The sequence below is a fragment of the Podarcis erhardii genome (assembly GCF_964252035.2).
Source record: "Podarcis erhardii genome assembly, chromosome: 7".
In the NCBI taxonomy this organism is placed as follows: domain Eukaryota; kingdom Metazoa; phylum Chordata; class Lepidosauria; order Squamata; family Lacertidae; genus Podarcis; species Podarcis erhardii.
In genome coordinates, this window is record NC_138511.1 from 26,890,505 (window position 1) to 26,914,301 (window position 23,797).

Consider the following 23,797-nt stretch of genomic DNA (forward strand, 5'->3'; position numbering starts at 1 on the left):
AGACTTCCTTGCAACACCTTGCAATGCAGAAATCTCAACACACAGTCCCTTGCCCAATTTGAAACCTGCTTAGCTTTGCAAACGTGCCAGCAATTTCATTGCTGCACCACCAAATTGTGAGTTGGCCTCTCCACAACTGTCTGGCTGCTCTTAACCAAAGATCTTGAATCACACTGGGCTACTCAGAACTTGCCAAACAAGAGTTCATGACTGGATTGCCCCATCCCTGAACTCATCTCTACAGCAGACTGGGGAAAGAGGTGCAGTTCACAACCAGTTGTCACTCTGGCGGCCGTTATTAACACTGTGAATGTTTCCAGGGGAGTTTTGTTGTTAATAATAATACAAAGGAAACTGCACACTACCCAGCGATACACAGGAGAAAATGAGGAACAGCCATGAGCAAAGAAGAGGAAGGAAGAGGAAAGGAAATAGCAGAGTGGTAAGAGTTCAAGATTGGGATGCAGAAAGATGTCACCATTTAGATGAGGAGTGCTTCCAAACTTCAAATTTACCCCCTATAAATCTAACCACTCCTCATCCTGCACATAATATAAGGCTTATTAAGGGGACTCCAAATTTTGCAGTTCGTTAATGAAGTTAATGAAGCCCATAATATAAGAACCTAAGGCTGCATTTTAATTTTTTAATGTTTCAATATTTTAATTGTTGTATTCATTCAACTTGTTTTATTATTGCTTGTTAGCCGCCTTGAGCCCAGCCTTGGCTGGGGAGGGCGGGGTATAAATAATTATTATTATTATTATTATTATTATTATTATTATTATTAAGAAGAGCCCTGCTGGATCAGGCCAATGGCCCACCTTGTCCAGCATCCTGTTCTCACAGTGACCAACTGGGTGCCTGTGGGAAGCCCGCAAACAGGACCCGAGCGAAAGAGCCCTCTGCCCTCCTGCAGTTTCTGGCAGCTGGCATTCAGAAGCATTACTGCCTCCAGCTGGGAGGAAAAGCATAGCCATCAATAGCCTCAACCTCCATTAACCTGCCCAGTTCTCTTTTAAAGCCATCCAAGTTAATGGCCGCCACTGCCTCCTGTGGCAGTGAGTTCCATAGGCTGTGTGAAGAAGTCCTTTCTTTCATCTGACCTGAATCTTGAACATTCAGCTTCACTGGAGAGGCACAAGTTCTAGGTGGAGAGAGGGAGGAAAACCTTTCTCTATCCAAGCTTCTCTCACATCCCCTCTTTATTCGCCTTTTCTCCTAACTGTAAAATCTCATAGGCTGCAACTTTTCCTCATAAGGGAGTCAGCCATTCCTTTGTTTATTTTGGTTGCCCTTTCCCAAAGCTTTTCCAGCTCGACAATATCCTCCTTGAGGTGAGGCAACCAGAACTGTACATAGTATTCTGAACAAAAGATTCCAAATATGCAGTTGCTGGGTTCACCCCCAAATTTCCATTGTCCTTTTTTCCTTTCCTTTCCTAAATGCAAGGCAATGTGGCCTGGTCCATAGGGGCTGATGGAGGGCACTGCCCCACTGAAGCACAGTCTGCCCACCCCTCGCAACCCCCCTGCCTTCTTATTTATTTAATATATTGACACCCCGCCTTTCTCGGCAGCTTAAAACATTTAAAGACATCACTTGTAAAATGCAGAAGAATGAAAGCAAACTAGTTAAAAGCAGTAATTAGAATGCCTTTGCCACATATTTGAAAGCAATAATTAAAATCCAGTTTGCCCTGACATCAGCCCACTGGTCAGTATCACCTGCACATTAGTTTTCTATTATTATTATTATTATTAAATTGGTTTTTATTAAGTTTTCCAAAAAATAATAATGATTTTGCTTCACATACAATATACTATTCGCTTACATTTTTCTTTTGGAAGTCTCACCCTTCCCCTGGTTGCTGTGTTCTACTTGTTACCAAACCCCCAACTCCATGTTACCGTTTTCTTTTCTCTTTTCTCCCCTGCCACTCATATCTCAAATCCTGCTCACGATTTCATATTGCTATAGTACTTCAACAGTAAAAAAAAAAAAAAAGCCCTCCAGTTTTCTACCAGCGGTTCATCATCTGGGTCTCTTAGTTTTACAGGCCATTTTGGCATAATCCGTTAATTTTGTAAGCCGTTCTTTTTTGCTTGGAATCTCTTCCTCTTTCCATTTCTGCACACAATGAGTTCTGGATGCAGTTGTTGCATACCTGGTTGTCAGTAGGGAGAGTGATGAGTAAAAGGATGTCTCTATGACAGAGCAGGTGTGGTGAGAGGGCACTTTGGAGAGTAAGACACGAATGCAGAGGGCGTATTCAGGAAGAAGATTTACTTCCAGCTTTCCACCCGTGATTATATAGGGAAAGGCCCACGGCCAACTGCGAGAGCACCCGCTTTGCATGCAGTGGGGCCCGAGTTCGATTTCTGTCACCTCTAATTAAAAAACAGTGGTACCTCAGGTTAAGTACTTAATTCGTTCCGGAGGTCCATACTTAACCTGAACCTGTTCTTAACCTGAAGTACCACTTTAGCTAATGGGGCCTCCTGCTGCCGCCACACTGCCGGAGCACGATTTCTGTTCTTATCCTGAAGCGAAATTCTTAACCTCAAGCACTATTTCTGGGTTAGCGGAGTCTGTAACCTGAAGCGTATGTAACCCGACATACCACTGAAAACTCCAGCAGCAGGAAATCTCTCCCCTGGGTTCACCTAGTTCAGTACAGTGGTTCCTCGGGTTAAGAATTTAATTCGTTCTGGAGGTCTGTTCTTAACCTGAAACTGTTCGTAACCTGAGGTCTTTAGCTAATGGGGCCTTCTGCTGCTGCCACGCCGCCGCCACGCGATTTCTGTTCTCATCCTGAAGCAAAGTTCTTAACCCGAGGTACTATTTCTGGGTTAGTGGAGTCTGTAACCTGAAGCGTCTGTAACCTGAGGTAACACTGTATTCTGATTTTCTATGAAGCTGAGGGATGGGTTCCAATGAGCAGCACCTGATTTTCAACTATAGACTGCCTCTGAAGCTGGGGGCTCCATTTTAGCTAACCATTCCAAAACATGAGTCAATCTTTTCCAGGGCTAGATTTGTTTTCCTTCTGCTGTACTGGAATACTGGGTGGCAGCTGGGGGGGCTTGGGGGGCTTGGAACAATAGGAAGAGGAATACGTGGTTTACACTCACTCGCCCAGTGAGTGTCAGGGCCAAGTGGGGATTCCAGCAACTGTTCTTCAGAAGCCTTTCTGCCTCTAGCATAGACATCGTGGCTAGAAGTCACTGACAGGCTTCTCCTCTGTGGATTGTCTAATCATTCCCCCCCCCCTTTTTAAATATTTTTATTGAACAAATTTAACAAATCAAATTATAAATCAATAATCCTCTTTTAAACCATCCAACTTGGTTGCGACCGCTGCTTCATGTGAGAGTGAGTTCCATAGGCTAACTCTGCACTGTCTGAAGAAGTACATTGTTTTCTCTGCCTTTCAGCATCCCGCTTCATGGGATGCCCCCGAGTTCTAGTCCAACCAGATCGGCGGGGGCGCAGGATTATTCGCAAGAAGGGAATTTCCCTTTAAAAAAGGGAAACGTTGACAGCTATGGATCCTGTGGCCCTCGAGATGCTCTTGGACTTCGTCACTGGGGCTGATGGGAGTTGCAAGCCAACGACGTCGGGGAGGGACCCCGCTTCCCCATTCCTGAGCTTAGGGAAGGCTGCGTCGAGCGCTGGCGCAGCTGCCTACGCGCCGCCGCCGCCGCCGCCGCCCTCCTGCGCCCTACAAGCTGCTCAGCTGGGCGCAAGAGTCGACCGGAGGCTTTAGGACCCGTCCGGCCCGCGGCTGCTTCCGCCGGTGCTGGACGAGCGCGGGAGGGCAGGGCGCTGGAGCCGGGGGCGGCCACCGCGGGCGTGACGCTCGGCCACCCCCACTGAGAAGGACGGAGCGCGCTCGTAGCCTTCCGGGAACCATGCGCGGACGCCGGCGGGGCGCAGCTCAGCGCGCAGGTGAGCTCAGCCCAGCGGGACCCCCTCCCTAAGCAAACCCGCCCCTCGTGGGGGTGGGCGGTGAGAGCCCCTTCCCCACGCTCGACGGAGGCTCCCCCCCCCCACATCTCCGCGGTGGGGATTTCTGTGATGGGGCCGCTTCAGTGTTGTCCGGGGTTCCGACGTGCGCTTTCTGACTATGGGGAGACTCAGAAATGCCGACGGGGTGGGGTGTTCAGCGCCTGGTGTGCTGCCATCCTCTGCGTGGCTCCCTAGTAGGAACCATGGAGCGTGTGTGTGTGCGTGTTTAAGTGAGAGACGTTGCAGGCTCACCCGCCGTCGGGTTGATCGTATATTAAAAGTCTGCGCTTTACTCTTTTGAAGAGAGGGAACCATTGAGGACGGGGCGGGCTGGGCACTGCGGGGCGAGGCAGGTGGCGTGAAGCCACTTGCTGGCCGCCGGAGTCCGGCTTCTCTGCTTCTCCGTCTGGGGGAGCGCTGGATCCCTAAGGCCCTAATCCGAGGCCGATCCATAGCTGTTCCCCTTTTTTTAAGGGGAATTCCCTTATTCCGAATAGGATTCCTCGCAAGGAAAGGGAAAAGTTGATAGCTATGGCCGATCCCTAGCTGTGCGTGCCTTCGACTCCTCGTTTTCTCTCCTCTTGAAAAAGCCCCGGACTCGCGTTTTCTTCGGCGAGGGGCTGGGGGAGGACAAGCCCCACACCTAGCAAACGGGACGTGGGGCCTGCGTGCAAGTGTGTCTGTTGGAGACTCAATGAGGCATCCTCCCTGCTTAAGGAACGCGGTTAGGATGGCAGCTTTCCTGCCTTCCGAAAATGCGCGCGCATGCAAAGTGGCGGTGCTTCTTTTTTTCTTCTTCTCGTTTTCCTCCCCTTCCTCCTTTCTTTCCACCCTTCCTGCAGCGTCTTCGTTTCCGGGAGGGAGCCCTGCCTCTCCCTCCCTTCCTCTTCTCTCTCCATTCTTCTTGGCTTTTGCAGGACTTTGCCCAGGCGGGAGCTTTTCTCCCAACTGTTGCGTCCCGGATCTTAGAGGTTTCCCTTACACGCCCGATCTTCGGAGGGAAGGCAGTTTTGCAGACGCGCGCACACATATCTTTTGCATTTGCTTCTGAATGACTGGAACATCTCTAGATGCTGATGATTTCTTTATTTTTGAGCATGTACAGGGTGCCCAGAATCACAGCAGAGTTTGAGCAGCTTTGAGCTTGACTCTTTAGGCCACTGATTTTTAAGTACAGTAGCGGTTACTTTTAACCTGGTGTTTTGGACCACAACTCCCATCATCCTCAGCTGGCAGAGCTGATGGGTGTTGTCCACAAAAGCATCTGGTTTTGGAGAGCCTTACATAGTGTGAAATGCTTTTTAACTGGGCTTGTTGTATTGTTAGTTGGATTTTTATATTTGATGTACCTTGGGATTGCTTGCCTTGCAAAAAGTGGGTGAAAATGTGTAGGTAATAGTTTTATTACCAGATGCAAAGGGGGACATTTATTTGCCTTCAGACCTGTAAACTTTGGCTGCAAGAGACGCTGCATTAGCTAAAACTTGGTTGTCATAATTTCCCATGATCCCTTCTTGTCCTCACAACTTCCCTGCGAGGTGGGCTAGGTCGAGAGATGGAGGCTGAACCAAAGTCACCCATGAACTTTGAAGCTGAGCTGAGATTGCAGCTCAGGGCTCTACGCTGCCAGCCTCCTGGGATCTTCTCAACATGGTTGGACTCGTGATCCCTGATCCCTGATCAAGTGGGCATCCCAGTTAGGGGCTGATGAGAGTTGTGTTATGACAACATATGGAAGGCCACAGGCTTTCTCCTCCATTCTGATTGGCATTCACTTTCCCACACAGCTCTTAAGCCTTCCAGAAGAGTGGCTGTCGTAACAAAGACAGAGCCTTGCGGCACTTTTGATGGCGTAGCAGATTGGGGTGTGTGTGTGTGTGTGTGTGTGTCATCAACTTCTGTGGACTAACATCCAAGTGATCAAGCGCATGGCTAGCCTTGGTTCTCTCTCACAGGCAGGTGCGCTCAGGCTGAGGGGCCAAATGGCTTTGGAAATACAAGATGCACAATTTCTTTGGTAGGGAGGGGGATGGAATTCAAAATATATGGAGGACAGCTCCGGTCAGTAAGCCACACTGACTCTCCACCACATCTGCAGTCTGTGGCAAATGTAGACCAAGTTCGAATGTATGTACTGATCACTCGCAATAGGGGCATGTTACAGCATCACCAAAGGCCCAGGCTTTGGTTTGCTGATTTAACGCCCTGCGATGGGAGAGAGAACCTAGGTTCCTATTGCGTCCTAGATGAATACAATCAAACCAGCAGAAAAGTTATAACTGAGCAATTATGGGAGTGGGTGTACTTACTGCAACAGTTAAGGACAGTGGTAAAGACCTTGTTTAGGTTAGGTTTTCTCTCAACATCCTCCAGAAGTTAGTCTAAAGCAGAGGAGGGAGACCTCAGGTCCGGGGACTGAATGCAATCATCCAAGTCTTTCTATCTGGTCCTCAGACTTTGCAGACCACTCCCCACATACACACATAGCTCGCACCCACCTTGCGTGTTTCTGCCTGGGCGAAATGTATCCTCAAACCTTCATAATACCCCCTTGCTTCTTTGTTGATTTTAAATATTTCTCTATGCCAATTACCGGTAACTAAAGTTCCATAGCAGTTAATAGCATTTCAAGCAAAAATAGAATTATAAAATTATAAAAAGTATATAAAAAACTGAAGAGCAGTACAGTGATCCAAATAGAACAGGCATAACAGTGTGGTTAATTTCCAAAGGCCAATTGAAACAAAGATAGTGAGAAGTCAGTACAGTAAAGAGAAATTTCCTAAGAAGGGAGTTGTATTAATATTCTGCTCCTGAGGAAGGATAATAGTTTTATTCTGTTCTATTTTCATAATTCTGTTTTATTATTTTTATGTTATATTTTCCTGTACCACTTAAGAGTTTTTAAAATATTAAGTGGCTCAGAAATGTTTTAAAGCAGTTGTTCCCAAACATTTTTGAGGCACTGCCCCCTCAGTTCCATAAACTCATTCCCAGTGCCCCGTACCCTATTGAAAGTATTGTTAAGAAAAAGCCCTTTGCATGACCCACTAAGGAGGATAATAACACAAAAAAATTCAGAATTCCAATTAAAACTATCTTATTTAATTAATTCAACAACACCAATGAACTTGCTCCAATGATACCAACTTTTCAAAGTCTCATAGTCAATTAGCAAGAGTCTTACTACATTTAGTAACTACAGTGGTACCTCCGATTGCGAACAGGATTCGTTCCGGAGGTCCGGCCGTATCCCAAAGTTTTTGCAACCTGAGAGACCACTTCTGCGCATGCGCAAGCGGTGAAACACTTCCAGGTTTGCCGCTTTCGCAACCCGAAGTTAACATTACCCAAGGGTAACGTAACCCGAGGTTCCACTGTACTTTACTGTTTTGTAAATTCTTAATATGATGCGTGGGCTTAATGAAGTGATACCAGTTTCTCTGCTTTAAAGACACGTAGCAGGAATCTTAAACCACCATGTTTAGTAATCTGAAGTTGATTTATTTGCTTGGAGAGAAGCACACTAAAACCACGTTCCACCAAATTGGATGCTGGATGTTGAAAATGCAACAATAAGTTTCGGAACCACTTTTCATAGTGCAGGATAGCAGATCAGAAATTTCCTTCTGTACCCAGAACTATCGGTATGATTTCTTACAACTTTGGCTGCAGCTCAATGTTGTTTTGTAGCTCAGTTTTTTGTCCACTGCCCCAGCTCCACTACATCCCAGTGCAATGCTGTGGCGTTTAATTCTCTTAAAAAATCTAAAGTAGTATTGGAAGCATAAACAGGAACGTGGTTCAAGGTCTGTACCTGAGTTAAGGTTCACTTAAGAATTTATATTAGATTTCCATAATGGTCGGGCACAAAGGAAATTTGTGAGGTTCCTATGACAATTATGGGGGGAGGGTTTAACCTACACATAAATCATTACATTACTTTCTTATATATAATAATATTTATTAAAGTTTCAAAAAGATTACAAAAATGAAAAAAGAGAAAAAGAAAACAAAAAGAAATACAAAGTACAAAAAAAGAATAAAAAAGCAATTAAAAACATTTCAATCTTTCCATGTCTTGTCTTTAATTTACTTGTTTCCCTGACCTCCTCACACCTCCCTCTTTTGTATTCTAGTTCAATAGTTGTTTCAGCAAGTCCTTACCCTTTTTGCATTTATCTTGATACTTTATCATAATAAATTATAATTTTACATTTTTACATGTTAACAATCCATTTTTACGTACCCCTTAACAACATTATTGCTAAAACCACTTAACTTCATTCCAACCTCCCTCTAACATTCCTTAATTTTACAGTGTTTCTGTAAATAGATTTTAAATTTCTTCCAATCTTGTTCTACCAACTCTTCTCCCTGGTCTTAAATCACTACATTACCACAACAATATAAAGATTATATCCAATGGGTGGGGTATAAATAATAAAATTATCATCATCTTCATCAAAGTTCAAAGTTCAGAAGCCTCTGGTTTTCACTGCTGGTCTCCCCCCATCCCACACACCCAAAGAAAAACCACTTTGTCAATATGGCTTTTAGCATATTATTACATATTAACTCTCACCAGCAGCCTGTTTTTGGAGCGGGACTGAATGACTGAACAATTGAATCATAGAGCTGGGAGGGGTCCCAAGGGCCATCTAGTCCAACCCCCCTGCAATCCAAGAATCTAGAGGGCCACATTTGCCTTAAAGGTCTGAAATGCCTCACCTCTGACTTAGTGTTATGTGCCCCTACACAGTTACTGAGTCAATTTCACCTTTCCTTTTAGCTATGATTTTTTGCTAGTCAGGCCTGTGTACGTTAATCTCCTCTTCGTGCACTGGTTGGAATTGGACCTGCATCTCTCCTTGATAATAAGGTGGCAATCATGAGTGTGACCTCCTACAGACAGGTGATCATGTAGTAGCATCCTGGCGAGCCAGTGGGGCAGCAACAGTTGTCAAAATTTGTAGGGAAGCCGCTCTCTCTCTGCTGCTAGGACCAGGCATGTTCTGCATCAAGCTAAACCAGTTTTTTGAACCTTAAATATCTTCTGTTGTGTCCGCAAATATTTGCATGTATTGTACTGCAAAAGAAAAAGTGCATTTCTGAAAGGGACACACTTAACGTTTCCAGAATAGTTAATTGATGTTTGATTTTATTTTTTAATGGTTTTTATTGCATAGTTTTATGTTATACTGTAAACCGCTTTGATACATTTCTGTCAATAGCAACATATAAACTATAAAAATATTTTTTAATAAATAGATACAATAATAATGAAGGGCTGTGAAACAGATAAAGCTGTGTATAATCACTTTTTAAATATGCAGATTATCATGTATAGCTCTTTGGGTGTGCTCAAACTAGTATTATTTAATTCATGGTTTGAATTTGATTGATCCAATGCTAATCCTATTCAGAGCAGACCCATGGAAATCAATGGCCATGACCAGAATGGGTCTATTAATTTCAGTTGAAAATTAACTTAGTTGGAAAATGCAACAATTTGATTGTGCAATTGCTTGTTTTGTTTTATTTGTTCTTTGTTATTGCTCCGGATTGGGCTCACAACACAACATACGTACAATATAAATGGTAATCAGATATATAATGTAATATGGAATAAAAGCACACATACGATATGAAATCAGCAGTAAATAGTACATTCTGTACCTTTAAAACACAATCACACACCCCTCAAAGAATTCTGGGCACTGTAGTTTGTCGGGGGTTGCTGCAAATTGTTACCCTTTAATTATCCTGTGTGAACTCCAAACAACATTTAAACCACACTGTAAGACTGCAATCCTAAACTCATTTACAGTGGAGTATGTCCCACTGAAATACTTTGTGCTTGCTTCTACGAAAACCTGTGCAGGACTATGTTGTGTCCTTTCAGTGCTGGATTTACATATAAGCTAAATAAGCTATAGCTTAGGGCCCCACTCTCTTGGGGCCCCCTAAAAATTATAAAGAAAAATTTCAAAGAAAAGAAACTGGATGTACATTTCCAAAATATAAGATTAAAAACAAATAAAATAAAACCTACATACAGCAACAGTGTTTTGTATTGTTTCGTGTTGTGTTGTGTTGTGTTGTGTTGTGTTGTGTTGTGTTGTGTTGGCTCTTATGATGTAAGTAATGGGCCCCCAATCATTTTAAGTTTAATAATTTATTATTATTATTATTATTATTATTATTATTATTATTATTATTATTTGCTTATTATTAATAATAATTGCTTAATAAGAGCTTAATTATTTCACTATTAATATACTTCTTAATTGTATCTCACTATTAATATACTTCTTCTTAATTGTATTTCAGTTCAACAATTATTTTGATAAAATACATATTTTTATCATATTTTATCATTTTATCATATTTATACATCTTAAGCAAATGGCTTAAGATACCTGTTAGATCCCTAAATTATCATATAGCATATATTCAACACAAAAAAGCAACAATTTGTTGTTGACAAAGGACAGCTGGACATATAAAGGGCCCCATTACCTTCAGTAGCTTAGGGCCTCATCAAACCTAAATCCAGCCCTGTGTCCTTTATTGAACAACAACTCCTAATATTTAAGTTCAAGAGTTTTTGACTACAGAACCATTTTGACATGCTTAACCTCAAGCGCCCTAAATTGGATTGCAGAAGCCACATCACTACCAAGCAATGCCTGTGTTTATAAGCATAATTTCATATTTTTACCTCTGTGAGGACTAGAAACATGCATGCATTTTTCTCTGAGAATGCTTGTGTTTTCCACTTGGCACACACGTCACACTTGCCTTCTATAGCTCCAATCTTTTCTACGCTCAACTCATGGTCGTTTCTCATGCCCTTTCTGAGAGATTCCTCTCATTAACCTCACTGCTCTTCAAAAGTTGGATTTTCAAAGCATGGGTGAAAAGGAGGGTTGTGAATGAAAACAGCTAAAACGCCAGAGGCAAGCTTTTGTGACCTACAGAGTTCTTCAAGCTTAGATGTTCAGAGCAAAAACTTTCCCCACGCTCTCCTGCAATAGAGCATCTACCAAGCCTGGGCTGCTGAACAAGGAAGCAGGAAGTTATTTTATTTCTTTATCATTTTATTATGGAGGTACCTAGCTCACCTTCCAGATAAGCCCACAGAGCCCACAGACATAGCTCACCTTCCAGATAAGCCCACTGTTAAGATCAAAGAAATAAAAAGCATTAAAATGCATTTACTCTAAAAGCAGAATGTTTTTTTTAGAAATGCAGTTTAATAATTATTAATGGCTCTCTTCCACCTTTCCCCCATATTTTATCCTAGCAACAAGTTAGGTTAGGCAGAGGGACTGAGTGCATTAATCACCTTGCAGATATTGAGTGCTTGCTGGTGGAAGACTGAGGTACAGAAATCCTCTCAGAGTAGCCGAGGGCCGCATACTCTCATGGAGAACCTCCTGGGGGCCGAATTACAGCACTGGGCATGGCGAAGGGGTAAAGCTATTGCATTCAGCTAAGTACTGCTCAGTGGAGTTCCATTGGAATCAGTAGACCTAAGGTGGTTGTGCTCATTAACTTCAGTAGGTTGTAAGGCCAGTATTGGCTACAACCCCAGAGGAGACTGGATTTCAACTGCACAAAAATTGGAGCGTATCTATGCCCGCACAATATGCCTCTCTTCATCCTGCATTCAGGCATTATCAGAATTTGATGACACATTTCACCCGTTGTAAGTGCTTAAGGAGGGTGTGGCCTGAGAAGAGTCCCGAGGGCCGGATAGGGAGACTTGAAGGGGCCTGAGGTTCCCCATTGTTGTGCTTGGACAATGTACCAAGTAGGGTCTGTGTGTGCTCCCACCTTGTTAATACCTGCTTGTTTATGGTGTTAGTTCAAGCATCCAGACAAACTGGAACAGGCCCTCCAGTTCTTGTTTGCTGTGACTAAGTTTCATTTGTACCGCACCCTTCCTCTAAAAGGACACCAGGGTGGCCTTCGTGTTCTTCCCAGTTGCTCCACATCCGTGTTTTTAAAAAAACATTTTCTTCATGGGATATATGCATTGCCTAGGCCAGAGCCTCTGTGGTGGGCGGCTTAACGACAGCACACAGAATTCCCAAATATGAAATTTAAAACATATACTGGCGACTTATCCTCTTACGCAGGGCTTATGTTTCAGACCCTATGTGCATAAGTGAAATTGCCTAAAGTGGGGAACGCCTTCCTGTAAATGCCCTCTCTGCCGCTCTCCAATCCGGATCAAAAATACTGTACCAAAAGTATCCACAACCGTAATGGAAGCTCTGGAGGCTGGAGACTGGACCACTTGGGCCATTGGCCTGATCCAACAACCATTTCTTATGTTCTTATGGAGGTGAAGGAGGAGGAAATGTCATCTGGCCTAAAGTTACCTGGAGATCTTCCTGAGTGAGGATTCAAACCCATCTCTCTCCAGTCAAGAGTGTGACATTCATCCCATTATACTATACTTCCTATCTACATCAACCTTAGGGAACTATTTGTCCCCAAACCTTTCACTGGTGACATTTGACGGGTCGGTGGGGCTGCCCACCTATCCATCACTTGATGTTGTATGACATGAGGCCATCCTATCCCAGCCAAAAGTGGCACACCTTGTATGTGGCACCAAATTTAAATTGTGGCGAGTGACAGGTGTGCTTTATTTTAGCCGTGGTCTTTAACTAGGACCAGTGGGTTGCTGTAAGTTAGTTTGCCTGGGTCACACAGTTGGGTTTGGCCGTGCACCCTAACACTTCCTCTTATTGTTCTTCTCAGTTTGTCATGCTGTAATTTCCTGCACAGTCTTTAATTTTTTCTTTGCTGTGTCCTTTCTTTCTGTACATTTCACATTTTCCCCATCTCCCCACCCCCAGGTTTTGTATTAGCTACAGCTTCTGTGTAAGAAAAAGGTTTGAAGTGTTACCCAGCCTGTTTTTATTATTTTAAGTATTTTATAACATACTGCTTATTTACAGTATTCATGGCCCATTGAATAGTAGAACTTAAACAGGGCTGCCTGTGTCGGAAAGGAAATGGCTCCCTTCTCAAACCCTCAGTTGAGATCCCTCAATTCCCTGGAAGTCCCCAGCAGCTTCTATTGCAGGCTTCCTCAACCTCAGCCCTCCAGATGTTTTGAGACTACCATTCCCATCATCCCTGACCACTGGTCCTGCTAGCTAGGGATCATGGGAGTTGTAGGCCAAAAACATCTGGAGGGGCGAGGTTGAGGAAGCCTGTTCTACTGCCCCCCACCCTTCAAAGACCCCAAGCAGCAGCACCATAGAAATGGATGGGGGGGAGGGGGGCTTTTGAAAGCAATTGATGATGGGGGGGGGATTAGCACAGCATTACCTTGGAGGAAGATCCTCCCCTTCTTCCAGGCTGATTTCCAAGATTTCCTCTTCGTCGAAATCAAATGGTGTGCATGCGTGGTGTCTTGTGATTGATTATGCAAATATTTTATTCAAGTTGACACCCCTGCCAACTCTCTGCCGCAGTCTTTCTCTGCTTACTAAACCTGCTACCTCTTCAGCTTTCGATGCCTCCCCCAAAATCTTCTCCCTCTGAGCACTTAGCGTCATCCCATCACCAATCCCCGGGCTCCGAGCCTTCTTCCCTTGGGAATTCCCCAGCTGAATCTTCCCACCGTTCCTCTGCATCCAGCCAGTCCATGACATCTGAGGGAGCATGGGCATGGCCAGGATTTATGTTAACTGGGCAGGATTTATGTTGGGGGTGGGGCAGAACCAAGCTATTTGCGAGACGATTGGTCAGTTAGTTGAGTATTGTTATTTATTTATTTACTTACTTACTTGATTTGGGGCGGCAGCTGCGCCCTGCCTCCCCGGCCAGGCCCACGCGAAGGGGCAATGCTTTTGAATGAATTCTCCAGCAGCCCAATCCTCCTGCTGGTTTCCTCAGGGCCACCCAACACTTGGAGGACCTATGCAGAGTGAGGAACAGGTGGTAATGATGATGACCCCTTGCCCTGCTTCTCATTAGACATGCACGATTACAGCTCAAGAGGAGGTTGGGCCAAATTAATATTGTTCGGCAAAATGGCTTTTATCAGGAGTAATTAACCTCCAAACGACCACTTCATCTGCTTAAAAGCAGCTATGAGCACATCTCTGCCATTGCTCTGTAAACGAAACAGAGGAGCAAAGACAATGTCCATTAGCTTTGTTAGGTTAGCAGCTGATGAGTTACCAAGAAGCACTTAACTTAATGGAAATTCTCCCGCCCACCTTACCTTGATTTGGAGGGTTTTAGTATTTGCTAGGGTGCTCCCGACACAGAAACCTTGTCAGCTCATTTGTTTAAGAAATTACTCTATTGAAGTTAGGGAGCTTTTTAATGCAACGGTGGCTCCAGCGTGGTTTAGTGTTGCAAGGATGAACCACTGTAAATCTGACGTTACACTCTCCTCCCTCCCCTCTTTTCCTTCACTTTCATAGTAGATTAACCACAGTGTAATGTTACATCCAAACCATCAACTGTGGTTGGTGTGAAACAAGCCAGCTTCTCAGACTTTGCTTTGAAGTTGATTTGTTTTAACACACCATTGTTGTTGCTGTTTTTATCAGACAGCAAAGTAAAAAAATTACAGATCTGTTTGCCAGCAACAACAAAAAAAAGGGGGGGGAATCAATTCAAGATGTGGATCCTCATAGATCTTCATGATATTTACATGAGATGAGAGAGCAAAACCACCAGCAAATCATCAAATGCATCTCTGAACCTAGCAGTGACCTTTGATTGATTGATTGATTGATTGATCGATCCCTCCCTCCCTCCCTCCCTCCCTCCCAAAGGTACCATGGTGCAGCCTATGGCACTTACAGCAAAGCACCGTAATTATAATAAAACCATTTTAAATAACCAACAATTCAAATAAAACAACAGTGAGTGCAAAAGCTATTTTTATGACTGCACTACAAATAACACTTCAGGTTCCAATTGCATGAACAAACTCTACAATTCTATGAAAAAATGCCTGGAACCAATTTCTCAATAACCTTTGCAGTGGGAACAGATATATCTGAAATATCCTTTGGAGTAGAATTCTAGGGTTTGGGGCTGCCACTGAGAAAGCCTGGTCTTGCATCACTGCCTTCCCATTTGATGATGGTTTTGAGGGGACCCTTGTAAAATTATGAGGATCCATAAAGATCTAGGGAGGGGGTGACTCAGATATCCTCAAGAGCACCATTGTGCCCAGACACCACATTGGTAGCTTGGGTTCTAACCACTACCCCACCCTACCATTCAGCAATAAGCAGTGCAGCAGACAGGAACTGTAGAGGTGGGGAAGAGTGTCCATTGGCAGAAGGGCTGTTCCAACGCTCCTCCCCTCTACCGCCCCCCCCCCAAACCTAAACAGTGAGCAAGTTCTGCTTAACCACAGCCATCTGGAATTGCACATGGATAATGTTTCTTTCTTTCTTTTCCATGAATGCGTCTCGGCTTGTCTGCCCTTTCTCTGTTGTCAGTGCCAAGCCGTTCACTATTTACGCACTGCAAACATGTTGGCTGTCGGCATTTTCGAAGATCTGAGCACTTTCTGCCTCTTGCTCTGCCACTGGGACCACACAGTAGGCTTCAGTCTGAGTGTGATGGGAAGCTTAATTAGCAGTGGCAAACAAGGAAGGGGGTGGGGGAGTCTCTAAGGAACCAAAGCGTGCCACAAGCGATGCCAGCCTCTGTGATTCTCGTTTTGGGTTATGCTGGATTCATCATCAATTGTGCAAACCGGCAGCAACTTTTTGGCTTCTGTTTCCAGACGCACCATAGTACCATTAGCAGTTGCAAAAGAGGTGGGGTTGGAGGTGGAGAGAACGCAGTGGCGTAGCTTCTGGGTGAGTTCTCTCGCCGGGGCCTCATTTAACGGGCATAACTGGCCTGAAGGACAGGGTTCACTTTTGCTACCTCCCAACACCTTCACATCTATGGGGTAAATCATTGACGGGGCAAAAGATTCAGGTTTTTTTTAAAAAAAAAAAAACAAGCAATGATGTAGTCATATTGAAGCTCGGCGGAGTTTATTGTCTGAGATTGCAAAGGTTTAATTAATCCAAAGATGATGGAACAGGTGTTCAGTCTGCTCTGGAGATGACCAAGTTTCCCCCATAGCTTTGTAGTCTTGGGAATCATAGAATCACAGAATTGTAGAGTTGGAAGGGACCTCAAGAGTCATCTAGTCCAGCCCCCTGCAAAGCAAGAATCTCATCTAGATCATACGTGACAGGTGGCCATCCAGCCTATGCTTAAAAACCTCCAAGGAAGGAGAGTCCACAACCTCCTGAAGAAGGCTGCTCCACTGTCAAACAGCTCTTCGTGTCAGAAAGTCCTTACTGTCAGAAAGTCCTTCCTGATGTTTAGTCATAATATCCTTGTCACTTGAATCCAAGGCCAGGGTGGACCAGAAGTCTAAATAAATACAGCCAGAAGCTCTCTCTCGATCTTCTTCCTTTTTTTGCTTGACAATTGAGAGTGAATGACTGAATCCCAGGTAACCTTTGTGACGACCCAGTTTAACAAAGTGCTTTAAATGTTGGCACACAGCCAGATTGCTAATGCTGGGCGTTGTTCTTAATCGTAATGATTACTGGCTAGTTCAGGTTCAAAGATCTGGATTGCTTAAACGGCTCCTTTTAACCTAGTTGGTTTAAGCCTGAACCTTCACTTCTAGTCTAGGGAAGGCAGAGTTGGAAACAGGCAGAGCAAGGTGTATTTATTGGATCTTGGGTTCAGTCAGACAGCTGCACAGAACTATTGCTGAATGTGCTGCGGAAGGGCTGTAGCTCTGGGACAGCATCTGTGTTGCATGCAGAAGTTTTGATCCTTGGCATCTCCCAGTAGGGCTGGAAAAGACTCCAATACTTCTCCTACTAAGAGTTCTTGTTGGCATCCGTCTATCTTGAGTTAGCAGCACCAAAGTGGCCTCTATGGGGCGCAAGCGTATGGAGGTCCTGGGCTGCTCAAACAACAAGACTCCTGTCTCAGCCTCGATGATGTGGTCCCAAGAAAGCAGAGCAATATATGTGGCACCAGCTTGGCTGCAGGAATTGCCAGAAGGAGGTGTACAAGGCGCCATCCAACTGTCTTAAGGACTCCACTCTGGGCTTTTGTAGGATTTACTCCTTAGCCTTCTCCTGAAGATATCCCCTCACTTCCCTCTACAGCACATACAGAAACCGCTTTCTTGGCTGTTGGACCTACTATTGGTCTCATCTGCTCAATCTGCCAGAGCCTGCAGGGCAAGTTTCTAACTCACTGAGACTTTGAGACCCATCAGCTACCCTCACCTGGTTTAGCCAGCCAGCCAAAGCCATTCCTGGGGTGTGGCTGCTGCCGCATGCCGACAGCTTCTAGGAGCCACAGGTGAGAGCTGAGTGCATGGTGGGGACCAAAGGTGGGCAAACTACCCCAGAAGGAGCGCACCATGTCATGACTTAGGTTCATGGGTTTCAGTGAGTCTACTCTGAGTAGGACTTAGTTGGATGGAACCTCGGGACAGCCACTGCTAGTCAGTGTGGGCAACAATTATTCACTAGTGGTCTGGCTCAGTGTAAGGACAGGTTATTCCATTGCTCTGCTCTGCTTCATCTGTATGCAGGGAAAGCCTTCATTCAGTGGCAGAGTAACTGCTTTGCATGCAGAAAATTCTAGGTTCAAATTTCAGCAACCCCAGGTTGGGCTGGGAGACAACTCTGCCTGAAGCCCTGTACAGCATCAGCTGTGGTGTTTGTTTATACTCTTACATTCAAGTTTAAAATGTTGTAGATCTTGTCTGGCATCTGAGCACCATACTTGGGTGGAAGATGTGGGATGTGAATTATTACCAGAGGAACTAGTAACAAAATGTTGCAGCATGGGTTGGCCCTTGTACACAATTCCTACCAGGCACTTTCCCAGGATGCTCCAAATATCCCTTCCCCTCTTGCTCACTGATCATGTTCAGCCCTTGCTAGGCTGTTTTGCAATTAAAAAAAATAAATTCTGTGAATGTTGGGGTATCCCCTAGCTTATTGATACCTCCCTCTTATGAGTGGATGGTGCTGTTTTGGCTGCCCAGAGCACTGGCACTCACAACAAAATGTGAAAAATAGAGGGCATTTATAGATAAATGAGTATATTCTCGCATTGGTTTTCTTTTATTATAATGGTGTTTCGTGCACCATTTTCGTGGCCTCCAACATTTCACAGGTATAAAATAGGGACATGTCAATGATACCCACATTCCCAAAGCCCCCTGCTCGAGAGAACAGAGAAAAACATTATTTGTTTAATATAAATCACTTTTAAGTCGTGAGATCTGAAACACGGCAGTCCTTTGAAATTTGCACTTCTCAGATTTTTGCCATGTACTTGTTCAACCAAAAAATGTGTTAATAGTTGGAAAGTGAAGGTAAAAATGAACATATTATATTCATGAAAATAATATACAAAACTATATTCAGCAAAATTGCATGTAAGAGACAGAACTGTGTGCCTCAGGGGCAAAATGCTGATGAATTTTCGACAGGTCTTAAAAATTGGAAAGTGGTAGAAATCCCATGCACCAATGAAATCCCATGCACCAAACGAGATGCCGAGAGACTGTGAAATTGACAGATTTGCCCGTCCCTTCCTGGAGCACATGCCTAGGAACTTCTTTGCTGCGATTCACACAAACGCAGCACCAACAAGCAAACTGGAATTATCCTGAGTTAGTAGTTTTCCATCAGCTCTCCCTTTATAGCCCTTAAGTCGTGCCTCCTCTCTGTTATACTCCCATCTTTAAACAGTGGGTTGATGGCTATTCCAGGAGGAGCAACTAGTGTTGGGTGTTTAGCTAAAGTGTATTTACCTTAGCTAGCTAATTAGCAGATATGCAATTAGTTACCTCGGAGGAAGTGCCAAGCCTGTGGTAGTTTTCGAAGGCGGCAGCAGCAGCTGCTGCTGTTATCAGTGGGGGTGCCTCTCTAAACTCTCCAACTTCCTCCAGATCCCTCTCCAAAATGCGCCTTTTCCACAGAGCCTTGATTTATTTATTTACAGTGGAACCTCTGTTTTTGATTCGGAACTCGAACACTGTAAACCCAGAAGTAAATGTTTCTGTTTTCAAACTTCAACTTCCGAGACATCTTCTGTATTTAGTTTTTCATATTATTTTTTTCCATTTTGAGGCTTCCGTATTGAGTTTTCGGTTTTCAAACATTTCAGAACTCGACTGGTCTTCCGGAAAGGATTACATTCGAAAACGGAGGTTCCACTGTATTTATTTTTTAAATTAAATTACTTCTGTCCTGTTTTTCCCAGCGCAAAAAAAATCAGGCAGCTTTGCAGAGTTCAAAAGAGGTTGCCAATGTGGGTCCCATCCAGATGTTTTCAGACTCACAAATCCCACCAGCTGCAGCCAACGTGGCTGAGGGTCAGGGATGATGGTAGTGGAAGGTTAGAATAAAAGAAAAAATTACTTGGCCTGATTTGAACTACTCAGACCAGTGTGAAGTGAAGAAAAGTGCAGGTGTGCTTCTGAATTCATGCTTCTCCGGATTTTGCAATGCAGCTCTACTGCCAAAAGCTGTGTACACAAATGTGTATCAGTGAAAAGTGAGCACACACAAAATGCACATATTAGTGGAAATTATGCAGAAAAACAAATTAAGTTGAAGAAAATGGCTTGCAAAAATCACCTAACTGATATGGAAAGGAGGGGGTAAGATTTTTTCATTGTAAATTATGTCATTTAATTTTTTTCTTGCTCCTTTCATTCTCCAGGTCTCATTTTAAACTCAGGTATTTGGAAGGAACCCAAACTGGAGCCATTCCTGGACTTTGTTCCTTGATTTATGGAAGATATGCTCTGAATTGCCCACCCGCACCCCATCCCCGTGCCCCGATCAAGGGGGCCCAGCATTATAACAGGATGGCCCACTCCAGGTCGAATGGATCTCACTACGCTTTGACAGCAATAGGGTTGGGGATGCTTGTTCTCGGGATCATTATGGCTGTCTGGAACTTGGTCCCCGGATTTGGCCCAAGTGGGAAGCCACACTCAGTTGGAAACAGCAGCAAGCCCGACGGTGGTCGAGGAAATACGTATAAAAGCAATACGTTTTCAGTGGCTTACGTCCTGGCTGGTGCTGGGGTCTTGCTCTTGCTTTTCTCCATTTGTCTGAGTGTCCGTGACCGAATGAAGCAAAGGGAAAATGACAGCATCTCTAGGATACGGCAGCAAGTCTCGGTTGAGCATCAGCCACAGGAAGACAGGTGAGAAGATCGTTGCAAGACCAGATACGATCAGGCCTTGCAAGCAAATTATTGATATAAGAGATGGAGAGCCTGTGGCTCTCCAGATGTTGGCTACAATTCCCATCAGCCCCTTCCAGCATGACTAGTGGTCAGGGGTGATGGGAATTACTTTCTCCAGAAAAAGGGTGGCTTTGTTAGAGGGAGGAATAATAATAATAATAATAATAATAATTTATTATTTGTACCCCGCCCATCTGGCTGGGTTTCCCCAGCCACTCTGGGCGGCTTCCAACAGAGATAAAAAATACACTAAAATGTCACATATTAAAAACTTCCCTGAACAGGGCTGCCTTCAGATGTCTTCTGAATGTCAGGTAGTTGTCCATCGCCTTGACATCCGATGGGAGGGCATTCCACAGGGCGGGCGCCACCACCGAGAAGGCCCTCTGCCTGGCTCCCTGCAACTTGGCCTCTCGCAGTGAGGGAACCGCCAGAAGGCCCTCGGAGCTGGACCTCAGTGTCCGGGCAGAACGATGGGGGAGGAGACGCTCCTTCAGATATACTGGACCGAGGCCATTTAGGGCTTTAAAGGTCAGCACCAACACTTTGAATTGTGCTCGGAAACGTACTGGGAGCCAATGTAGGTCTTTCAAGACCGGTGTTATATGGTCTCGGCGGCCGCTCCCAGTCACCAGTCTAGCTGCCGCATTCTGTATTAGTTGTAGTTTCCGGGTCTGTAGTTTCCCCAGGGCTGCCGGGGAATGGGCCCCAGCCCACAAAATGGCTGGGATATGCTTCACAGGGATGAATGCACTGGGACAACCGATCTCAGTGATCACGGGTAGGAGGAGGAGTTATGCTAAGACCAGACCATGTCATTACAGAGGAGGCAGGTTTAGTCGTTGTCTGAGGACTATCCCTGCCTCTGGGTCTGGTCCTGACCGGATGAATACTAGAATCAGCAAGGGATACCCACATGACCTGAAAGTGTTGCTGTGCAATGCCAGGTCAATGATTCATAAGACCACTGCCATCCATGACTTGATCATGGATGGAGGACTTGACCTGGCATGTGTAACAGAGACTTGGTTGGATGAAGCAGATGGGCCTGTCCTTGCCGCTGCAAGGGAGAGGGAGAAGGAAAGACACACACACATTGGATCCCGTAAGCCAATATTGAAATTCATTATTTTTCACAGGTCCCCCGATCTCATCCAATCACAGATCCCATCTTTCTCCATGGGCTGAATCATAAAAATGACACGTTTCTGAGGCACCAAGCCTCAAAGTTCCAGTCAAATCATATCGCCTCTGTATTCACAGATGGAACCATAGAATTGTAGAGTTGGAAGGGAGCCACAAGGATTGCCTAGTCCAACCCTCTGCAATACAGGAATCTTTTTGCCCAACATGGGACTCAAACCCATGACTCTGAAATTAAGAGTCTCGTGTCCTACCAACAGAGCTATCCACTTGCCCATGTGTTCTGTGACTTGGTAGCTTTGTTCCCATCTTCCAGTGTTAAAAAAAAAAAAGGAAAAGCTCAGTGAGGATCTTTGCCTCTGGCCCATGTTTTGTGGTGCTGGCAAACAGCAGAACTGCAGGTGTGTTGTTGTTTTTTTTAACGGTCTTAATAGTGTAAGGCTTAATACGTTAGTGAGACTTGCTGGATAAAAAATATTTTAAATAAAATAAAATACCAGCCAGTGAATTTTCTGGCTTTTGGGATATCGTAACCTGAATGAGGTAGTGCTAAAGCGAGACAATGATTACTTCTAAATTCTCCCTCTGCAGTCAAGAAGAGGATGAAGAGACGCCCTCTCGCTACTATGTGCCCAGTTACGAAGAGGTCATGAACACAGGGCACCCTGAGCTCAGTGACATAGACAGAAGCGCAAGGATCAGTATGTCTCTGCCCTCCTACGAATCTCTCACTGGGATTGACGAAACCACACCGACCAGGCCTGCTGCCGCCGCCGAAGAAAGGCCCAACATTGAACATCAGCCCAGCAGACACAGTTCCCGCCTGAGCAAAAGACTCAAACCCTTGAAAGTCCGGAGGATCATGTCCGAAAAGCTACACCTAAAAAACCTTAACTTAGACCTCCCTGCTGGAAATAACACGGGGCGGATAACAATAGAGCCTCTGACCCCTCCGCCCCAGTATGATGAGGTTCCCAATAAGCACACAGAGAGCCGGGAAGAGACTTGAGGCAATTGTATGGACTGCTGACCAAACACATAATTAAAAACTTGATTTCTGTGGCAATGTCAAGTTTGTGGCTTTAAAAAAAGCCGGGGCGAACCGCACACCTATTCTGGTGACTCTTTGAATGAGGTGGCTCAGTCTGGGACACGTCAAGCTAGATCCTGGGTCTTGTGTCAAATGTTTCCCCATTTTAGAAACTAATTTCCTCGTGCATATAATACTAGTCTGCCAGAGAGAGGATGCTTGCCTAAGCTTCTTTTTGACATGCTAAAGGTTTTTTATATGTAGGATTTTATTTTTTCTCTTGGCATGAGAGCCTTGTCCTGAAGTGAAGCCAGGCGACCGGTCTGCTGCCTTGGTGAAAACAAAGCACAAATGAATCCTCTTATGTCCAATGTAATGAAATTCAGATCTGGTCGGTGGGCTGGATCCTTTTCAGTGCCACTCCCTGTAGAGGAAATTGTGATAGGCGGAAGAGGTTGCTCACCTGTCAATCATGTGACATCGCAAAATATGCCTAGTGTAGGACAGGTGGGTATGGCTTGACTGTAATGGCGCCATGGGCCAAATGCGGAGGTCTCATGTGCCTGCCTTAGTCTGGGCTGGCGGTTTCCCACCCCTGCACCAGGATGCACCTGAATTTTAGCAATAGGGAACTTTTATATATATAAATTATGACACATTTTTGTATGCCTCTTTCGGCAGTCATTTTTAAAAGGTTTCTCCAGATGCTTGACATGGTTACATCTTTACTTTGGCAGTTTCTGTTCACTGAGATATGAAAGGCTCTCTTTTCACCAGATTTTAGATTATGTGTAGAATGCACAGGTGCCATATATATCCATCCATCACAGAGAAATAAAATGTTAAGGAGACAGAGGGAAGTTAACTGCTGCTAAAGGAGTAAACTTTAGTGCCCCCTCAAGCAACCAAAGATACTTCAGGTTCCCACAGGAAGATGACAGTCTGATTTTCTAACACACAGCCTTTTTTTTTTAAATTTTTTAGCTACTGTATTGTAAATTAAAAAAAATTTCAATATGTAATATGTCAGAGTTGGGATGCTGTGGGTGGGCTTTCTTTTTATTAAAAAAGAATGTGTGTGATGTGTGTGTTGTCTAACCTGGAGTTTCTTTTAGCAATGTGTAAAGGCATCACACATTTTGCAAAGTACAATAATAAGCATGTGCTCCTACAGTCCCTGATTTTCTGGTCTCTGCCCCAATATAGCACCCTTCGTTTTATTTTATTTATATTTTATTACGGATGTGAATTGGCCAGAATCATCATTTCCTCCCCTTCCGCCAAGTTTAGCTCTCTATTTTTCCTGGTAGT

The 23,797-nt window shown here is 44.5% G+C and overlaps 1 protein-coding gene across 3 annotated transcripts; it reads left to right on the forward strand.

Moving 5' to 3' along the window:
* Positions 1 to 383: 383 nt before the first annotated feature.
* On the forward strand, positions 384 to 23,568 carry TMEM51 (transmembrane protein 51). 3 transcript variants are annotated; one of them, XM_081871297.1, is made up of 3 exons: positions 384 to 442; positions 19,780 to 20,271; positions 22,048 to 23,568. In XM_081871297.1, exons 1-3 carry the CDS (start codon positions 399 to 401, stop codon positions 22,463 to 22,465), a joined length of 954 nt encoding a protein of 317 aa, XP_081727423.1. In that variant the 5' UTR covers positions 384 to 398; the 3' UTR covers positions 22,466 to 23,568. The 3 variants fall into 3 exon arrangements, with proteins under 3 accessions (XP_081727423.1, XP_081727425.1, XP_081727424.1); XM_081871299.1 differs by lacking the exon at positions 384 to 442 and adding an exon at positions 3,792 to 3,951; XM_081871298.1 differs by lacking the exon at positions 384 to 442 and adding an exon at positions 17,177 to 17,397.
* Positions 23,569 to 23,797: the final 229 nt, after the last annotated feature.

Bases quoted from the DNA above. Each gene is read 5' to 3' on its own strand.
- TMEM51 (XM_081871297.1), top strand. From the start codon at position 399: ATGAGCAAAGAAGAGGAAGGAAGAGGAAAGGAAATAGCAGAGTG. The intron at 443-19,779 runs GTAAGAGTTCAA...TTCATTCTCCAG, and splicing joins GGAAAGGAAATAGCAGAGTG to GTCTCATTTTAAACTCAGGT. The intron at 20,272-22,047 runs GTGAGAAGATCG...CTCCCTCTGCAG, and splicing joins CATCAGCCACAGGAAGACAG to TCAAGAAGAGGATGAAGAGA.